Raw genomic sequence first — 19,872 nt, forward strand, 5'->3', positions numbered from 1 at the left:
AGATCAATCGATTTCAGGACATTGAGCGAGAGTGATGTTATGTTGTATATAACGTTTATTCGTTTTAACAACAGCTCTTTGGTTCTTTGAAAATAAAATTCAAGCAAAGGCAATAGTAAAGAAGCATGTGCTATATTTTTTCGCACCTTGAAATCATGAATTCATCTCATAAATCCTGAAAAACATTTATTTCTTTTGCATTTTCTATGAGAAATACATACGTGTATCTATAGAGTGCAGTTCATAGCTAATGATTGCTTGTAAATAATGTAATTCTCACAAATTGAAAGCGTATTAACATTTTATACGTAAATGGCCCCATAGTATTTACCTTTCCGTGTAGTTTTTAGTATAAATATTTCAACTTTGCACTCCTAGTACTTTTCATGCTTTAATCCAGAATCCTACCACCATACCCCTACTATTTACTTCTACTCTGGCACACATTCTTCGCAAAGCGATTATGACGCATCGAAGCACCATTGTGCCATTTTCACCGTCTCCTCCATTCGCCCTTTCGCAATTTTCATCTTTGATGAAATCTGACAACGTGATGACGAATCCAAAGTCACCAACACACACTCATCCCCCGGAGTGACATACACCAACACATTCGTCTTTGCAGCTCCGAATGGAATAACATGTGAAATGTCAAAACTGTGGAATGAACCGAGTTCTCTCTCAGTTTGAATTTGTAATCGCCATCGTGTAATTGGTGTTCTGTTATCACATCGTCGTTGCCCACCGGGTGGAAAGAAATCGAGTGATATCAGAGGAACGAATCTATAAAACGTAACTGACAGAAAATTAAGAGAAAACGACGACTGATCGAGAGAGAGCGGACGAGCGGAAAGTGTATGCCGAGTGGAGTGCGGTCGCGAAATCGGAATCCAGCCGAACGGGGCGAAGTGGATCGAAGACGACGGGTGTGAAGTGGAGAAGTAAAAAAAGAATTTTTGACGTGGCTTTTTACGTATTTCGGTCTCGGGCCCGATTTGATTGTAATTCCATCATCGTCGTCATCACATCATCGCAACGAGAATATTTTGTTAGTGGATTTTTCGCGATTTTCGCTACTTTGCAGCGGGCGCGTTACATCCGCAATTGACATTTCACCTCTTGGCCGGAAATCTTGGGAAATTTACCGAAGGCGCGATGAGCCTATAATTTGTCGAAAATAATCCACTTTGTGCGGGAACTGACGGTCTAGCGCCGTTCGAAGTTCGTCACGGTGAACTCTCATTATCTCGTCACCGACCATAATAAAAAAGTAAACACGACAAAAGTTCCGTCGAGACGAGGCGAGGAAATAGTCGGCGCGCAAAGGTTCTCCCTTGTCGTTACGTAGACGTTTTCATCTTGACGTTTTCCGCATTGTGGATGGTGTTGGAAGGAAAGCGTTTCGGAGATAAAGCCAGATCCTGATAACCCATCGAAGCCAAACGGAAGGCTATTGGCGGGTGAGTGTTTTCTTCAAATTGCAGGCAGACTGTATGTTTCGTTGTGATCCGGGGAACGTTGACATATGTTAGCCCGGAGTCACTGTCGACTCTAACATTTACTTCGCCTATTGCGTCGAAATCAGGCAGCAATCTGAAATTAAGTGCGATTGTGAGTTCACACAGAGCCACGGCATAAGAAATCAAAATAAAGTGATTGACAGTTTAACATATTTCCGTGCACTGCTTGCACACCTGCGCACCGTACACCAGAGCAATGTGCAACGCCAGGAGGAGGATTCCAATTAGCTCCTAATGTCGAAGGGCACCCGCGAGGCCAGAGCTGGCTATCTAACATTTACTAGCATGCATGCGACTTTTAAGATTCTCTCCTGTTGCTGGCATCTGTCAGCGGTGCCGATTGAAATTTAGAATCATGTGATAGGAATTTATTTATTACGTGACGTAGCAGTCGATTGTCTTCGTATTTTCACATCTGTTGGATACTTGCAGCGGACGGACTGGAGACTCACAATCTCCCGTGTGTTCGATGCAAGTCAAATCCAATGGGGCACTTGCGCGCCAAATTTCAACGCAATTACACGGAAAATTCGATACTTCGTGTCGGCGAATGGGGATTGAAGTTTCGTTTCGGAACCGAAGCATCCAAGCTTGCGGAACCGTTGGTAAATATGAAGAGCAGATTACCACATTGGTTATCAGTTGTCAACCGAAGATTACATCTAAAGCCGTTTTTGAAGTCTGATAACGAATTCCCTATCTACTGAGCTATGCTATTTACTGTGTGATCCGGGTTTTTTGTGGCACATCTAGGCAGCCCAATTACCGTTACTATTAAACAATATCTCAGAAATGCAACGACCAAAAGCCATAGACGTTTTTAAAATGAGAATTAGTTGGAAGACTCAAGGTATGCTGACCTGACGTCATTTTGCCGTGTTTGAAATAGTTTAATGCTCTTTTATGTTTTGTCTTCAGATTATTTTCGGTGAGAAACCCGCCTTTACGTTGATCTCAGAGCAAAAGCTGTAGCAAAATAGATCAGTCAACAGTAGATACATAGTAATGGAAAAATACCGAAATCACATTTTATTGTACCGAAAAAACAAATTCATTTTTTGTAGCCACCTTATATTACGCCAAAAACAATGGAGAGATTATATGTAGTAAAACCAAACAAAAATATACTTTACACTGCAGGCTGCGATTTTTGTGGAATATTTTACTTAAGCCGATTGATGTTTGACATTCAGCTTAGAACACAAATCTCACTGCTACCAGCTAGATTTGGGCCCTTCCAATCTAAAACCCTAGTGATCTAATGTAAATTAACTTTTATGAAGAAAATTGTAATGTGTCAAGGTTGCATTATCTGTCCAAATTTACTACACTTTAAGACATGCTCGTAAGACGGAACCACTTCAACTGATTAGCAAAGTGAGAAAAGTTCATTTCCAAATAAATGCATACAAGAAATATAAACAAGTTGAAAATTAGAAGCTGAGAGCTTGAGATGTGATAAGTTTGGCGGCTTCTTATTATATACAGCAAACCTTAAGCGTAGGGTTTTTTTGCATACTCAGGTGTTCAGATGAAATTTTATTATATATCACAAGATACGTTTCCAGGGGGAGAATCATCAATCATTCTGTTAATTATAATAATGAAATCTTTTTTGGGAGAAATCAAAAATAACTTTTCAACGGTTTACGGAAAGGACTGTGTTAAGGAATAAATTTATGCCTTATTGTCACATTTTTTGTGTAAAGAAGAACCACCTATTCCTGTTGTGTTTAAGGGTAGGCTTCCCATACATGCGAACGAGCCGCGCAATTTTTTTTCACAAAATTTTGCAACATGGGAGTTTAAATGAATTGATTCGATTAGCACTTTGAAGCCGCTATGATTTTAACGTCGTTTAGAAAATTAGGCAGTCACAACCCAAAAAGTAGGATAAGCCTCGTTTTCACAACCTGCTCAATTTAAAGATCAGAGAAAATCAGGATAATGCACCTAGAAAAATCTAGATCTCAAAATACATCCCGTCCCTAGTCTGCTCAAGTCTAGAAAGTTTTATTAACAAAGTTAATAGGTCAAGGTTTCCCTTCTCATATAAAACTGTTGTACACTTATAGTGGCGGTAAAAGAAATGTCAGTGTCGAAGATTTATATAGAGCAGAATTCATTACATAAGGTCAAGGAAAGAGCTGTAAAAAATAAACAGTACAAACGGTTCAATATTTCGTTCAATAATAAACAAAAGCGAAATAATGCTTAAGTAAAAAATATTAATAAAGAAAGATTCAACATTTCGTTGTGCGTCCTTTGTTTGACTCCAAACTGTTTTTTGAAGTCTGTCTAAAATTTTACTATTGGATTAAGGTCAGGTGAATTAGCAGGTTACTTCATTACGACGCTTTCATTGTTCAAAAACCATTTTTTAGATCTTGTGTCCATATGTTTTGGGTCATTGCCCTGCTGGAGCAACCATTTAGGACGCATCTCGTGGTTAGCTTACTGAGGGACGGCAGAATATCTGCATAGATGCTTCGATCCATGGTGTTCTTAGTCCAATATATTCGATCAACATCATAGTAGGAAAAGCTTAAGGGCCTGCTTTTCCTATTATAATGTAGGTAAGGGCCCGCTCTTAATCTTTTATCGTCCGACTTGTCTTGCTCCTTTGCCACAAAAGGAACATCCATTCACAAAATATTTATCCATTTTTTGGTGGGCCATTTGGCATTTTTTTTTTTTGTTTGTTGCAAATCGAATTATTTTTGCAATATATGTTGCTGCTTTCAAAAACGGCTTGTTCTTTCCGTCGCTCAAATTATGATCCCTCAATCTGTTCCGGACCCTTTCAATGAATGCTTTCAACTTGAATTCCGCTTTTATATTGGTTGGAAGGAATCATGGACTCTTCTTCGAAAACTCGAGGCTTGATTTGAGGTCCGAAGGCGATAAAACTCTTTTTTTGGACCACGAGGATCAATTGTTTTTTATATTTAATTCCATTTGCATTTATTTTAGCTGAAATGGAAAGAAGACCTGACATATTTTTTTTATGTTGTATTCTCCTTGATCCTTCCTTATAAAACATCGTTTCTCGGGAGTACAATTCCGTCCATGCCCCATTTTTTTAAACAAAAGATAAAATCTGTTATCAAAAAAGATCAAACTTACTTGATCGGACAAGCCTTATGAAAATCTAACCGAAAAATATTAGATAATTTTTACCGTTTTCAAGCAAGCATTTTAATTTCTAAAAAAATCGCCGCCGTTACAATAATAAAATCTTAATAGCTCAAAAATTACGATAGCTGGGACAATGAAATCATGGCCAATACCTCACTCTAAACTATAAAAATTAAGTAAGTTAGGGAGAAGTAACAGTTATCTAAAAACAAAAAAAAATTTTTTGATTCATCCAAAATTTTAATGTTAAACATCATAACACATCACATAACCTTTCTTGAATTCTAAAATATACAATGTACTAGTTTTTTTTTGTGGATTGAATGGATGGTTTCACTATCATCAAATTTTGTTAACATTATTTCATCAATTTGAGTTATAGTTGATTAAATGGAAAACCACTATTGAAAAAACGACAAATGACTGAACTTAAACACACCAAGTAGGTAAAAATCTTCCACAATTGGTAACAATTGATTTGTGCTAACTGCGATACATTGAATGACACCAGTAATACTGCCATGTCATTGATTTTAAACTAGTAGGGATGCGCAACAACAGTTTACAAAAATAGTAGAAAACATACAACGAATCAGCCGAAATTTAAATCTGCATTCTTACCATTTTTCTAGGGTTTGAAAAACCAGTGTCCTTAAGGCTACGAAATACAAAATGAATTTTTATAGACTCGCTAATAGGGCCTAAAAGTTTTTGCGATTTATCTTACCTGGTTTATTAGAAAATATACCACTTGACACAGGGAGGAGAATGTGGTTTCAACAGAATGGGTCACGTAGGGATGTTACATTCCTACTTGATGAAGAATATCATGAACGGTGGATATGTTTTTATGGGCGATTCATATCCATTTGACTACTTCTTACGGGTGTATTTGAAAGAAGTGGTTTTAAGGCCACTCTGAGGTTCTTATGAGAAATTTCTTCCTCTAAAATGAATAATAAGAAACACATCAAGCAGAATAATATCAAAAGCCATACATAATCTTGGTAAAAAAGCCCCATTTGGTTGAATGATGGAGGGTGGTCACTTTGAACGTTTTGTTACACATTTTGAATAAAACCATTCAGAATGCAATCATCTTTCATTCAACAAAGCTTTCTTTTTGTCCATTAGAAATAATTTCCTTTGTTACCACGTGAAATTCAGTGTGTTATTCATGGAATCGACCAACAACATCAAACCGCACTGGTCAAACACGAACAAGAATAAGGATAGGAGAATACAACTTTGAGACCGTTGACAATTTCTCCTATCTAGGGTCGAAAATCACAACCGATAACAACTACGATGATGAAATCCGCGCACGGTTGTTGTCAGTCAACAGAGCCTATTTCAGCTTACAAAGACTGTTCCGCTCGAAACGTCTCACCATAGGGTCAAAGCTCTTACTGTACAAGACTATGATCTTGCCAGTCCTCATGTATTCCTCGGACACTTGGGTTCTTAGCAAGAAAAATTGCGAACTCTTGGCCGCGTTCGAGAGAAGAATCCTCCGAAGAATTTTTGGCCCCCTACATGAGGATGGACGATTCCGTAGCCTACACAATGCCGAAATCTATGAGCGATACCATGACCGTCCGGTTGTGGATAAAATCCGGCTCAATAGGTTACGGTGGGCGGGTCACTTAATCCGTATGGATCAGGATGATCCCACCCGGAAAGTTTATAAGGGCAATATCTATGGTAGAAAAAGAAGACGAGGCAGACCCTGCGTAAGATGGAACGATGGCGTGGGTCAGGACGCCAGACAGCTTTTAGGGATATCGAATTGGTGGACCTCGGCGCAAAACCGGGATGTCTGGAGTTCCTTATTAAGGCAGGCCTAGACCGGATACCGGTTGTTGCGCCGTTGATGATGATGATGATTTATGGTTTATATATTCTCAAGTCTAATATTGCCTCTAATTAAGAAAGTAGAATAGAATAATTTGAACATAGTCTTATCACAAAGAAATAGGAGGAGACAAACAATTTTTTTTGTCAACAAAATCTTACCAAAAATTTTCAGTTTGTCTATCTGTCTGTCACACGCACTTTGCTCGGAAACCGTTGCACCTGCCGGCAGCTAATTTGGCAAGAATATTGGAACGGTGAATCCCCGCGCATGCAGCGAGTAACATTTTATATTGAGTTTAAAGTGGATTGTTGCCACACATGCCAAGACGAGTTGGAAACATTTTCTCGGATATAATTAAGTGGAAGAGCTCGATTGGTATAATACTTTCTCAAGGACGACTTGGTTCTTACAGCAGTAAGAGAGAGAAATGTGCTACGTGGTGCTCACCAAAACAAGAGCCTGTACTCAGAAGCAAATCATGATGATGATCATTTTTAAAAACAAAAAATGATGATCCTATATGATATCTAGTTCTCAAAATAACGACTCCGAGATCTCTCAAATAAGTTTTTGTAGGCTTCAATTACTTAAAAACAAAAAAAAAACATGTTTACATTTGTAAAAATCTCAAAGTAAATAGCCGCCATCCATTTCGGTGAAGGTAGTGATGTGATTCTTCGAAGTCTCCTCGAAAAATTCTTCCGCCAGCCCCTTCATCTTCTTCTCCACAACTCCTCTTAACTTTTCCCTCGATGGAAAATTTTTCCCACCCACATGCACCTTCAGGAAAGTGAACAGAGGGTAATCTGAAAGCATCAAGTCAGGAGTATGTCCCATCTCAATAGTGCAGCATTTGCCAGTTGTCGTTGGTTTGTTTTGTAGAATTCGGACTTACTTTGTCAGTATGCTTTTCTATTCCTTTATTCTGAATCGATCTTTTCATTTTTTTTAGGGCCTCACAGTAGCTTATCGCGTTAATGCCCCCCCCCCCTTCCTCACCTTTAATCAGAATTATACCTTTATGGTCCCAAAACATAGGAACTTGATGATCACTCACATTAAGATCCTTGGTTTTGTTAGTGTTTATTTTCAGTTCGGCTTTGCTTGTCTCTTTCTTCGAACTCAGAACTATTTTGCTAAAGTCGTGACTCGGTAAGAAACCAAACAAATGCCATCGTTAAAAAATAGTAATTCCGATGCTTGTAGTTCTTCTAAATAAAATAAAAATATGTAGCTTCTGCTACTACAATTCATTTTTTTTATTTGTAAATAGGTATTTCGATAGCTACTCTCTTCCTTAGTACTTAACTACTAAATCATTGGGAAGTACAAAATATGTCCTAACCTCAACAGCTTTTAGCTTTAACTGATACCTAGGAAAATAATGAAAAGTTGACAAATTATTTATTACAAATTTTATTCAATTCTTTTTTGCAATTGGTTACGTTATTTTCCCAACAATTATTTTTAAGTAAAACTTTTTAATTGTATAATTTCCGCTTTTTGTATATATGGGACATGCAGTGTTGAACATTTCTATTTAATTAAGTTTGAATTTGTTTTCGTTTGATGATAATCGATATTTACTCTACCTGATCTACGGAACCATAAGTGCTAGTTTTATGGTTATCATACCGTACTCCATATAACCCAAAATATGTGTGAAATACCGCGAAAAATTGGTTAATCATGAACATTATTATAATAATGAAGTTTTGTAGTGGACGCAGGCCATTATTGGGGATTTGCGATGGATTGGAAATTCACAAAAAATGCACATGACAAAATATAAGAACTGGTTGATTCTACGTCTTTATCGGCTAACCTAATGCTGCTCAATTGTTTTATATTTGACTGAAAATTTATAAATTTTTCATTAAAGGAAAATGATACTATTTCTGGCAATTTTTTACGTAAAAATTCTTATTATCATTACAATTTTGCCGAAAGAGTAAACCGTAAAGAGACGTTTGTAATGTATGTAAAGGATTAGATGAAACCGATTTTTTTGTATTCAAATTGTTGAAATGATGCTCTTATATCTCTGTATGATTCACGAGCTTTCGCTCATATCGCGAATTTACAGAATCTCGCCTTCTATTCAAACTGCGGGAGTTTCTAGAGTACAATTTGCCATCTGATTCTAATATGGTTTAAACCTCCGCTAAAACTCTCCAATTCACGGCGCAGTGAAGAAACTGTGTACATTCGCCATATGTCACTTGTGTAGGTATAGTAACTTTTTACTTGGCGATATCGCGAGTGACGACATTCTCACAACACGAAGTGTCAACTCGATTCCTTTTTGGCGATTTTCGAAAGGTAATCGGACAAAATAATGAAAACAAACAGATTTTTTGCTTGGAAGGTCTTTCTCTGGCCCCTTGACTTTCGTCAGCCACATCGTAAATTCCATAACAGTGACTGTTTCGTGGTGAATGTACGATTGTGTGATCGCCGTGTAAGAGGCCGTTCTCTAGCCGAGTGCATCGAGCGTGATTGCCGCACAGATTTCTGTTAGTTTCTCGACGAAAACAAACTAATTGTGTCACGCTGCGATGTAATTTCGATCATCAGGTCATTTCGAAGTGATTCGTTGACTCGGGGCACTAGCGCGCCGCGTAGTCCGTTTTGTATAAAAGTCGCGCGAAGAGAAGTCTACCAAGTCATGGAATGAAGGAAATCAACACATATGTATGACGTCATCAGTAAAATAAGACTCGTTGTTTTTCTCAGGTTGAGTGGAAAAAGTTGAGATGTAAAGCTAATTGATTCGATGCTTGATTGATGTTTGTCTGAATAGTTGCGGCAAGTGTGCCCCTCTGAGTTTTCGGTCTCCATAGTCGTTATTCTGTTGACAGAATGCCGAACCGTAAGGATGGTTCATTATCACCTGCTTCCTAATACATCACAAAATCTGTTGCATTGCATTTTCTGGAGGAGATTATAATCCTACCAAATGGATAGTTTGATTTGGTATCTGATATACTGTCCTGCGTGACTTTAGACTAGGAAAAAATATAAAGGTCATTCCAATTTTAAGTTTAACATTTAAAGTTCTGTTTACATTGAATTTTTTAAAAAAAGTTAGCAATGTTTAGAAAACAAAATTTTCCAAAATACTTTGCTGTGGAGAAATGATAAATTTTCGAGATTTGGAAAGGAAAAACCAACAAAACTAATTTGTTTTGACTTTTCTCACGGCAATATTTACACAGATAATTTGGGAGGGAACTGGACTGGGCACATGAAAACTTTCCGTTTAAATTTTAGTCACGGAAAGAAGGTACCAATTTTATTCGATCTGCGCTATTCACGATAGTTCTATACAGTAAGGACTTTATTATTGTTGAATACACGGTAACATTCCATAATGAATCGACGAGGGTTGACCAATGCAATCATCGCGCCGTTCATTCAGGTGTATGCACACCCACCGGCAACAATTTTCCGCGCTTGCTTATTTCCAAAAGGAACCCTGGATAGTAATTGCTCGAAAATATTGTCGATTATGATGGGGAATATATGGTCTGTTCCAAAAGTATTAGGACTCACTATTTAAAAAAATCATCATTCATGAGAATAGTCCAACGATTGGAATTTTACAAATAAGCATCTATATACTGCATTCCGAATCTATTTCCTGCTGCCAACGAGTTTTCGTACGCCTCCAGGAACACCTAGCCCGAAATGTTTAGTTCCCTCGTCACGGCCTGTTGAGCTGCCTCTGCCGAGCCCTCAAATTTCCCCTTGAGCGTCGATTTTGTCCTCGGGGGGAATAGAAAAAGTCTGGCGGGGCCAAGTCGAGGCTGTAGGGGGGACTGAGGCAGCGGTGCCACCCTGTACTGGGCAAGATCCACTACGTGGAATGCTATGTGACTCGGTGCATTATTATGGTACACCAGCCAATTGTTGGCGATGTATCATCACCGGTCACTACATTGTCTGAAATGTCGAGGTCCTAGCAGATCGCTTTTCGTGCAAACTTGGACTAGAGGAATGCTCTTTTTGATTAGAAATCATTCTGATACTTATCTTACGATTATTGTTCAGAAAATTTTCCACGATACATTTTCGTTCGTCTTGCTGGTCGAAAGGCATCCGGAGTTGTCGCTTTCCACATTTTCTCTACTCCCTCGGAACAGCTTGTGCCATTTGAAAACATCCGGTCTATCCATGACAGCAATCATATTGTGAGTCTCTTTTGCCGTTTTACACAAAGTTTGATCTCGTATCGCTGCTCCAATAACCGTTGCATAGTTCTCCGTGACGATGCGTTTCGACAGAGGTTCACAGTACAACCGACCTTTCCTCTTCAACGGCAGCATTGAACACATAATTTAACAGCCTTAAAAAAACAGGTAGAACTTGAATTCTATAGGTTTATGTGCTTACATAGATTTTACTTTATGCCTATTTAATTTTCAGGAAGTTTCAATACATTTTGCCATATTTTATCTAATTATGCACCGTTCACAAGCTCATATTGCATGGGCTCGATTCTCTCTTTAGTTCTGTTTTAATTTCTGGAGCCGCTTTAAATCTATTTCGGAGGCTGATCCATTGCAATCGCGACCTGTACCATTTTTCTTCTTCTATTTTAGTTGTTTGCACTATTCATTGCGAACCTGTGGAATTACGTCGATGACAGATTTCGCGAACATTCCATTTCGAGCAAAAACAATTAATGGAACATCTTCTCGAAGAATTGAAAAAAATATGTCTATCGTCTGGTCGAATCCATGCAATGAAGAGGAAGACAAAGATTTTCATACCAAATATTAACTAATCATTTTTTAAGTTGTTGATGCCATTATTACAATTTTTAGCTCTGTACGGATTTCAATTTTGCCTACGAGAATACGGGCTTCGTTGTGAGGATTATATCTAACACTTTTTCGTTAATTCTCTTCGCTTGCATCTAACAGCCTATACCTTCCATTCTTGTAAGAAACAAAATACAACTTCTTTTACCCCCTTTCTAAACACTTTTGTATTTCCTACGACGGTGTCCTTGTTTCAGTTTTGCTTACTGTATATTGTACTCTATATGACTGTAAGTGCAAACCGATTCCCGAATTTCGATGCATTTACGAGCACATTAAATACATCTCGGTTAAGGGCATGCAGGCGACCAGGGTCATAAATTTTTCCAACGGGGTCAGCTGGGAACTCCACCCTGGAGAAGCTCTCAAGCTATATAGAGGGATTTTTAGACCAATCCTTGACTGTGACTCCTCTTCATTTTTTGTTCCCAAATACCTTGACAAGGAGATCGAATCTCTTAAGGCGGTTTACCTGAGGCGTCGTCTTGGCCTCATGAGACCTTATTCAATGCATGCCATATTTACGCCAGCGGGCGAACCTCTTCCCTCTTACGGGAGATCTTTACTAGCAATCAAAAAGATTCTCAATGCCAAAATGTTCAACCACCTCCTTTTATGTCCTCATCAGGGACAATTATATCACATCAAACACACTAACGGCTGTTTTCAACGAATTTTACTCTATCCTAGAAAACTCACATGCAGATGTAACCCCTGTCCCGTTCGAGCACTTCTCCATATTAACCCCCATGACAAGTGGATCTTGTCGTATGTGGTGAAATCGAAGCTCAAAAATTGGAAGCTTGGCTTGTTCGACGCCGTTAACGCGGGATATGCGGTTTCCTCAAAGGTACAACAACTCTGCTCTATGCTCAGGATAACCAAAACCTCTGTTCTCTTGGCTGACCTACGGGCGATTGTTCAAGCAATGAAGCTGTCAGGTACGGCTAAGCTAAAGAAAATCCTAATCATCAAGGACTCCTATGAAGCCATTAAAGTCTTCATTAACAAAACCTCAGTCAATTACCTGGCTGCTTGAGCATACGATGAAATGAGGAAAGCTCGTTTCAAAAAAGTGCTTGCACTCTGGGTTCCTGAGCATAGTGGAAATTCTTACAACGAAATGGCAGTGATGCTACCAAACGACCAAGAAGAACCGGCACCCTCACTTCCCCTCATCATGCTTTTTCTGACGTCTGGCAACTAACAGGTAACGCAATCCATTCTGAATGGAACGAGGCTTTCAAACTCATTTCCTTAAATAAAGATTTTTCTGTCGTGTTTTCCCTAACATTCCCACCAATCCCTGGTTTCAGGACATGCCACTCAGCACGGGTGACATCAAGACCTTTAACAAAATAGTCTCAAAATTTTCCTTTTGTAAAGCCCTCCTGGCCAAGATCGGCGTGGCTCCCTAGCCATTCCGTGATAGCTGCGGTGCGGACGAGACAAATGAAAATTCCTCGAAGCAAACCGTATCCCTCAGCGGAGTTAGTTAGATATATATATTTTTTTAGATACTTTGTATATGAAGCTTTATGTCGTGTTTTTTTCTTTCCAATGAGGCAAAAATGTCAAAATTTTGTTTGGTCAGTGATACTAAACTGGAATGCTACTCCATCGTTCTACTCTATTTACAACTGCATCATGATTATGTTATGTTATATGAATTGTGATTTCCATCTTGATTTAGCTCTCTGCTATTTTGTCTCTATCTTTTGATTAAGGGATAAATACTTCGAAGGAGTATGCAACAATCGATGCGTGCTGCTTTAGTATCTAAAAATATGCAATATCCAATTTGTAACCCGTATTTTTTGTGTGTGTTAATGAATAAAATGTTTTACCTTTACAGATTCGATCCGCATCATTATACGAATCAAGTTAAGATAAAATAGGAGGATAAGTCTTCAAAAATTTCTTATCAAAATCGGATAACAATCGGATACGGTGGAAGTGGCGGTGCTGTTTTAAATTTAAAGAAAATGGATAGCATAGTGGAAGAAAATGGAAATAGCAGTTTAGATCCACTCAACGATTCGTCCGGACAGCAAACGGTCAACGATGGAGGGCCACAACAGAATTCGACGCAAACAAATACAGTGCTTACAACAGGCGCTAATATCGTCCACTTTTTACCAGCACCGAATATTCCAGTAAGTTGATTTTTTTTTTGGAATATGTTACGCACTATTAGAGTATCAAATTTTTAAAGAAACTCATATCAGGAGTGGATGTTGGCTGGAAGCTTGCATAACACACAATGATCGCGATTTTTACTTTGAAACTGAATAGCACAAAAACTAGGCAAATTATTCTCTTCAAAAATGTTTTATTATACAACTAATAAACTAACTAATTTGTCATCTTCCACGTAATATATGTTAAAGCATAAACTAAAATAAGAAACCAACTTCATATACTCGGTAAATTTTTCGAGGCTCCACGCTATCCCTTAGTATAATCCCCTTTTGCCCATAATGCAGCATTTATTTTGTCATGGATGCTCTGAATAAATTTTTTGTAAAGAATTTGAGGTAGTTCAGCCAGCTCTGTCTCCAAGTCCCAAAATAGACAAACACCGTTCGTTAGAATGTCCGTTATTTTTTATCGTATTTTGCAAGAAGCCACATACATGATTTCAGTGAACAAAATCGCGATCAATTGTTTGAGTCACCGTATAATAGATTAATAGAACAAATACTTACTTATTTCAACGAGAAAAAGCTTGATTAATTCTATAATTTTAGGATTTAATTAATTGCATTTTCTTAACGATTTCTATCTTATTTCTCATGTTCATTTTATCATAATATTACCATATACTAATAAGCAGAAACCTTGTGCAAAAATATTATACCATCGTAATGCAGGAAAAAATTGTAATATGTAAAAATATGGGTATTCAATATACAAAGAAAAAAACTAATTCTAGGCTCAATCTGTAATACAGGCGAATCAGTCATCAGTGATACAAACAGCAAACACGCATCCAGGGGCAACACTACCCAAGGGAGGCGTTGTCTATCTCAACAAACAAAACACAGTTATCCATTCAGCCGGTGGCAATACGCTGCAAGTCCACGTAAATATCTCACTTTCCCTATTTCATATTGTTTTTATTATTAATTCTAATATTGGGAAATATTAAAAATAATATCTTATACTGACAGATAAAACCAGAACCACAACAACAACACACCATCGATACAAATAGTGAAGAAAGCTTAACAGACGATGATTCTCCGAAAAGGCGAAGAGAACTTACAAGGCGGCCGTCTTATCATAAAATTCTCAAAGAAATTAGTGGACCAGATATAGCAGGTATTTAAAATTTAATTGTTTGTAATTTTTAGATCATAGGGATTATACTGAAATTGTTTTAATAGCTACAACGCTGCAAATTGCCAATATGAATAGTGGTAATGATAGTGGCCCTGGTCACACTATCTCTGGACCTGGCGTGGGTGGTACTACAGTTTTTCAAATAACGACACCTGGTCAGGAAGCAACTTTTTATGTACCTGGTAAGCAAAATAAATATTATTTGAGGGAAGATTCTAGATACAAATCTTTTTGGGGATTTTTTAAGATTGGAAATAGCAAATATTTGAGAACGAATTTTAATTTAATAGTTTTAAATAATAAAGTGGAAACAATTCAGAAAGGCAATAACAACGATAGGTGAAACACCTATTCGCCCAAAATCTCAGTTTAATAAAGTTGAAAAGACTTCCGATCACCAATGAATAAACGTAGATGAATTCTACTTTTTTTCTCATTTCATTTTTATGGTAAGCAATAACTGAAAATGGTATACACATCGAGTCTAGGGATCGTAGTTGAGGACCCAGATTTCATTTCCCTCATTCATTCTGCAATGCGTACAAATCAGTGGAGTGGATCTCTTTCTGCTACACGATTAATGTGAAAGAGCAACATTAAAACTTTATGGATTATTTGCCGATCATGATGATGAGTTCTACTGTCAACAGTTGCTTCATTAATCCACAAATATGATGAAGATTTACATCAATTTAACTTTAATTTGATCCAGTTAGATTCGAATCACCCGTCCAGTGATGTTACTTGACTTTTTAGTTTTGCTCTGCATTTTTTCCTGTCTTTTCAGAATGGAAATGGAAAAATTATAAATGAGGTTTTCAAAAGAAATTTTTTTAACTGATATGCCAATTTAGCAGATACATTTACTATTTCGCCAAAAAACCCTTATGCTTTTTTATAAGGTGTCAGTTGCGGGTAACACATCTCAAAATTTATTGCCCGGTTTCCTGTTAGGAGCTCACACTTTCATTCCTATCACACTGAGAGTATAACTTTCCTCCTGATGAAGTTCTGCTTTTTGAATTCGTTTGACGCGAAACATTACGTCGAAAATTGATAGACAAGGGGTAGCTTCCTCCAAATTACAATTTTTAGCTAGTTACTGAGAAAGGGGTAAATCGCTCTTGAAATATATATTTACATTTATAACTAAAAATTGCAGTTTAGTTTACATGTTGCAAAAACACGTAATGACTTTCTACTCAACCTAATAAATCAAACCTTACAATTAAACTTAAAATATCGAAATAGCCCCTTGATGCAAATGTAGGGTTGGCAAGGAGAAAAATTCACTAAAGAATTTTCTTGTCTGCCCGTCACAGGACAAAGGCGAACGAAATCGCTAGCTAGAAGAATCAAAATAAAACTACATAATATACAAATAGAAAAAGCAAGCGGTCACTACAAACATTCTAGAATGTCGCGGATGTCCAAATTTATCTACAAATACGTAGAATATTTTCAAATAAATCGAAAGTTTAGCAATCGTTATAGAACCTAATTTTTTATGATGACTAGAAGGAAATTCGAAATTGCATCTAAGTTCGAAAGAAAGACAGAAAGAGAAAATAAGTCGGAATACCAGAAGCTCGCGCTTCGGGTATAAAGGTTTTGTGTTCATCTTATGTAAGAAACTTGAACGCACATTTTTCTCTCCGTATTTAGCTACAAATCCAACATATTCCTTCATATTTTTCCAAACTACAAGACACCCTAAATAAACAAACTGTCTATTTCTGAATACTTCCGAATATGCACGTATATAAATTGAACGTACCCATATTTCCGGTTTACTTCGTGCACAGTAGCATACATATGTACATTTATAGAACGTACATTAAATATGGCTGAATTAGACATTACTCTCAAACTTCATTAGCACGCATATATTATATACCTATCACATGTCTGTTTGGAGTAATTGATATTGAAGAAAACAGAAAAATGATTCTACTACGAAAAGCTAAAATAAATCTACACCCAATTAAAAGCCAGAATGAACCTACGCTCAACAAATAACCTAAATGAGGCTATGCTCAACAAAAGAGCAAAAAGCTCTACTCCAAACCTTCGCAAAACTCACTGATGCCGAGGTGGCATCATAATCATAATTGTACCAAATGTACAAGGTGTACGCTGGTAAAAGAGACCTCGAAGGAGTCGCTCTCGGTCTTAGAATAGGAGAATAAATAAGCCGAATTCAAAAGGGAAAACGCGAAAATCCACTCTTCTTTGTCTGGAATCCGACAATGAAATGAGAATGCACTATCGCTGCAAATGCTGTACGCCCAATGACGAAATCCGTGACACTCTAGTCTTTGCGCTACTAAGCTCTATATCTAATCTAATACTCGCCGCCAACCAATATCTTCCTCCCGGCAACAAATGAAACGAGAACATCTCCATCGAAAAAGAGTGAAATATTGGGGACGGCCAAGAATAGTGCGCTCTCTCCGTTCCTCAATCCAACAGTGAAGTGAAGACTTTCTTCTTACTCCTTCCTTCTTCGTTTGAATTCAGAAAGCTATTCCAATACAAAGTGTTGGGAATGGCTGGGCATAGTACCTTACTATACGTTTCCAGTCAAATATCTGTAGAATACCAGCTTCTAACTTTCCACAAGAAAGAAGGGATGATACGTAAAGGACTGAAGTCTTCAAAAGAACCCTCCCACATTCCCGAACCTATCTATCCCAGTGGCCAACTGGTATGATTTTATATTTTTTCGGTTATCCTTTGCTTTGTTCTCGCTTCTGAAATTCATCCTTCAAAAATACACAATTTAATTCAGCTATGATTTAATTGCATATTTGGAGTCTAATCTCCTATGCTTTTGTTCTGTGCTCCCTGTTAAATTAAGGCTACAGAATGAACGTTCTCGAATCCACATTATAATTGTTACTAGATGTTGATCTGAGGTGTTTCGTTGTTACATTTATAAAATTATCATCCTTTTCGGGACAGCTTTTTCCTTAGCCTCTTTGCTTGACAAAGGATTTACTTCTGCAAAAATCAATTTCTAGTGTAATTTCATTGTGCACATGTTTCCTACACGTCGACTACAATAAATACAAACATAACAAATCTATTTTAGGGAAGTTACCTTCCAGAAATGTAAATTCAAAATTATAAATTCGCAATCAGGATTTTCTAAAAACCTCCAGTTTTAATTTTATATTTTTTGACTAGCGGAAAAAAAATAATTATATAAAATACGTGATATTTTCAGCTCTGGGACCTTCACCCGAAGATCAATCGCGTAAACGTGAAATTCGATTGCAAAAGAATCGAGAAGCTGCACGTGAATGTCGACGTAAAAAGAAGGAGTATATTAAGTGCCTGGAAAATCGGGTTGCGGTGCTAGAAAACCAAAATAAAGCTCTTATTGAGGAATTAAAAGCACTTAAGGAATTATATTGTCAACAGAAAAACGATTGAGACAGGCCTAACCCGAAAACATTGGATTAGTCTACTTTATGAATACCAGTAAGAAAGAATGAAATCATTTTTAAGATTGTTGTTTTAGTTTTTTATTTTAAAACAGTGTCCCATTATTTATTTACATTTTATTCCCAATTGGCAATATTTTGATAGTAAAGTTAATATTCAAAACGGGGTCTTATTGCTTTCGTATAAAATTAATTTGTGGCTTACATCCAAAAACTGTGTAAAAAAAAAGTCAGAATATACAAGACAACCTTCTGTCCTGTCGTTATTGATTATATGAGAATCGTTATTATTCAATTTGCGAACATGGAAGGAGGAACATATCCTGTTCAGATTCGTTGATACATATAATTTAGAGAACAGAATTTGGCGCATGAAGATTGCTGATACATATTCCAAATATCGCAATGCCTTTACTCTAAATTGTTTTTTGTAAAGGAAGCGAGCGGGACTTTCTTCCGAATCATCCCACGAATTGCTTTGTACATAGATAATTCCTGGTAGTTTAATTAAAAAAATGGTGTCAAATGGAAGTTATTTGCTGTGATGTTGCATTTTTAAATAATTTTGAACCTATAGTAATGCAAACGCATGAATGATTATTGGTTGACATTTGTGGGTGTTGCTTGATTGTCAAATTCGACAGAAAAGGGGTTTTAGACTCAGAATTCATTCAATTGAATTCCATGACCTCTATAATTAAGAGCACTGCCCGGCATCTTATTGAAGAGTGCTCTTATCTGATAAATATGTTGATACATATTCTGCAAGTTTGGAAAATCTCATATCATGCATGATTTCCGCAACTGAATATATCAAACTTTTCGCATAGTGTATGCAAATTGATATGAATCTTTTTAACTAGTTTTTTAACCAGAGAGATATTTTTGGTTTTTCTCAAAGCACATGAAAATTTGTTTTAATAGAAAAACGAAAACACGACTTTATTAAATGATTCATTCAAAAATACTTAAAAATTTATCTTTGGAACGATACTTCTTTTCTGAAGAGGTAACACACAAGATAAAGATACAATTGCTGGTAATTCAATCTGAAAGTATAATTTGTCTTTGTAAATATTAAAAGAGCAAAAATTTAAAAAATGAGAAAATATGATTAGAATGTGTACATGTAGTTAAAGCTATCTTCATTATAATTAATATAAATTTAGTAAATATAATGGTAATTAAATGCGAGCAAAATTTTCTATATACGAATATATAAATTTGAAGTACATAAAATATTATATGTATAAACTTGTAAAAACAACTTAAAAATAATATTGTGGTAAATAATTTAAATGTACATGATGTTATGTAAACCGATAGGTGTTAGATCGGGTTTACATGTGTTGATGACTATTATATTTAGGTAAAACAGAGAAGGAATATTATAATAAATATTACGTTGCATATTTTTAAGTTAATTATTCATTTGTTTGTTTTTGTTTTTATATTGTATATGAATTTTCTTTCTGTTGGTTATAGCTGAAAAACCCAGCCCGTTTGAATTATACGCTCCTTTTATCGAAAGAAATCCATCGTATCGTGACGGCACTGGCTTTTGAATTAAATTTTGACACGCTAATTATGAACGGCATATAGTATATTTACAACCAGCATGTGGAATATGTGAAAAAAATCGGAATACTAAGACATGACAATTATTGCAACTTCAATCGCATTCAACTGAATCTATGAGGTGTATTGGTGGAGCAATCAAAATATGCACGTAATTT

At 36.7% G+C, this 19,872-nt stretch overlaps 1 protein-coding gene across 4 annotated transcripts; it reads left to right on the forward strand.

Annotated features, from left to right (window-relative positions):
- The first annotated feature begins 670 nt into the window (after positions 1 to 670).
- On the forward strand, positions 671 to 19,563 carry LOC119657772 (cyclic AMP response element-binding protein B). 4 transcript variants are annotated; one of them, XM_038064842.1, is made up of 6 exons: positions 671 to 1,460; positions 13,198 to 13,498; positions 14,296 to 14,427; positions 14,516 to 14,666; positions 14,732 to 14,869; positions 17,917 to 19,563. In XM_038064842.1, exons 2-6 carry the CDS (start codon positions 13,328 to 13,330, stop codon positions 18,123 to 18,125), a joined length of 801 nt encoding a protein of 266 aa, XP_037920770.1. In that variant the 5' UTR covers positions 671 to 1,460; positions 13,198 to 13,327; the 3' UTR covers positions 18,126 to 19,563. The 4 variants fall into 4 exon arrangements, with proteins under 4 accessions (XP_037920770.1, XP_037920766.1, XP_037920767.1 ...); XM_038064838.1 differs by having other exon boundaries at positions 672 to 1,460; positions 14,278 to 14,427; XM_038064839.1 differs by lacking the exon at positions 671 to 1,460 and adding an exon at positions 8,550 to 8,838 and having other exon boundaries at positions 14,278 to 14,427.
- The last annotated feature ends 309 nt before the right edge of the window (positions 19,564 to 19,872 follow it).

Source organism: Hermetia illucens, chromosome 5, assembly GCF_905115235.1.
Source record: "Hermetia illucens chromosome 5, iHerIll2.2.curated.20191125, whole genome shotgun sequence".
Taxonomy (NCBI): domain Eukaryota; kingdom Metazoa; phylum Arthropoda; class Insecta; order Diptera; family Stratiomyidae; genus Hermetia; species Hermetia illucens.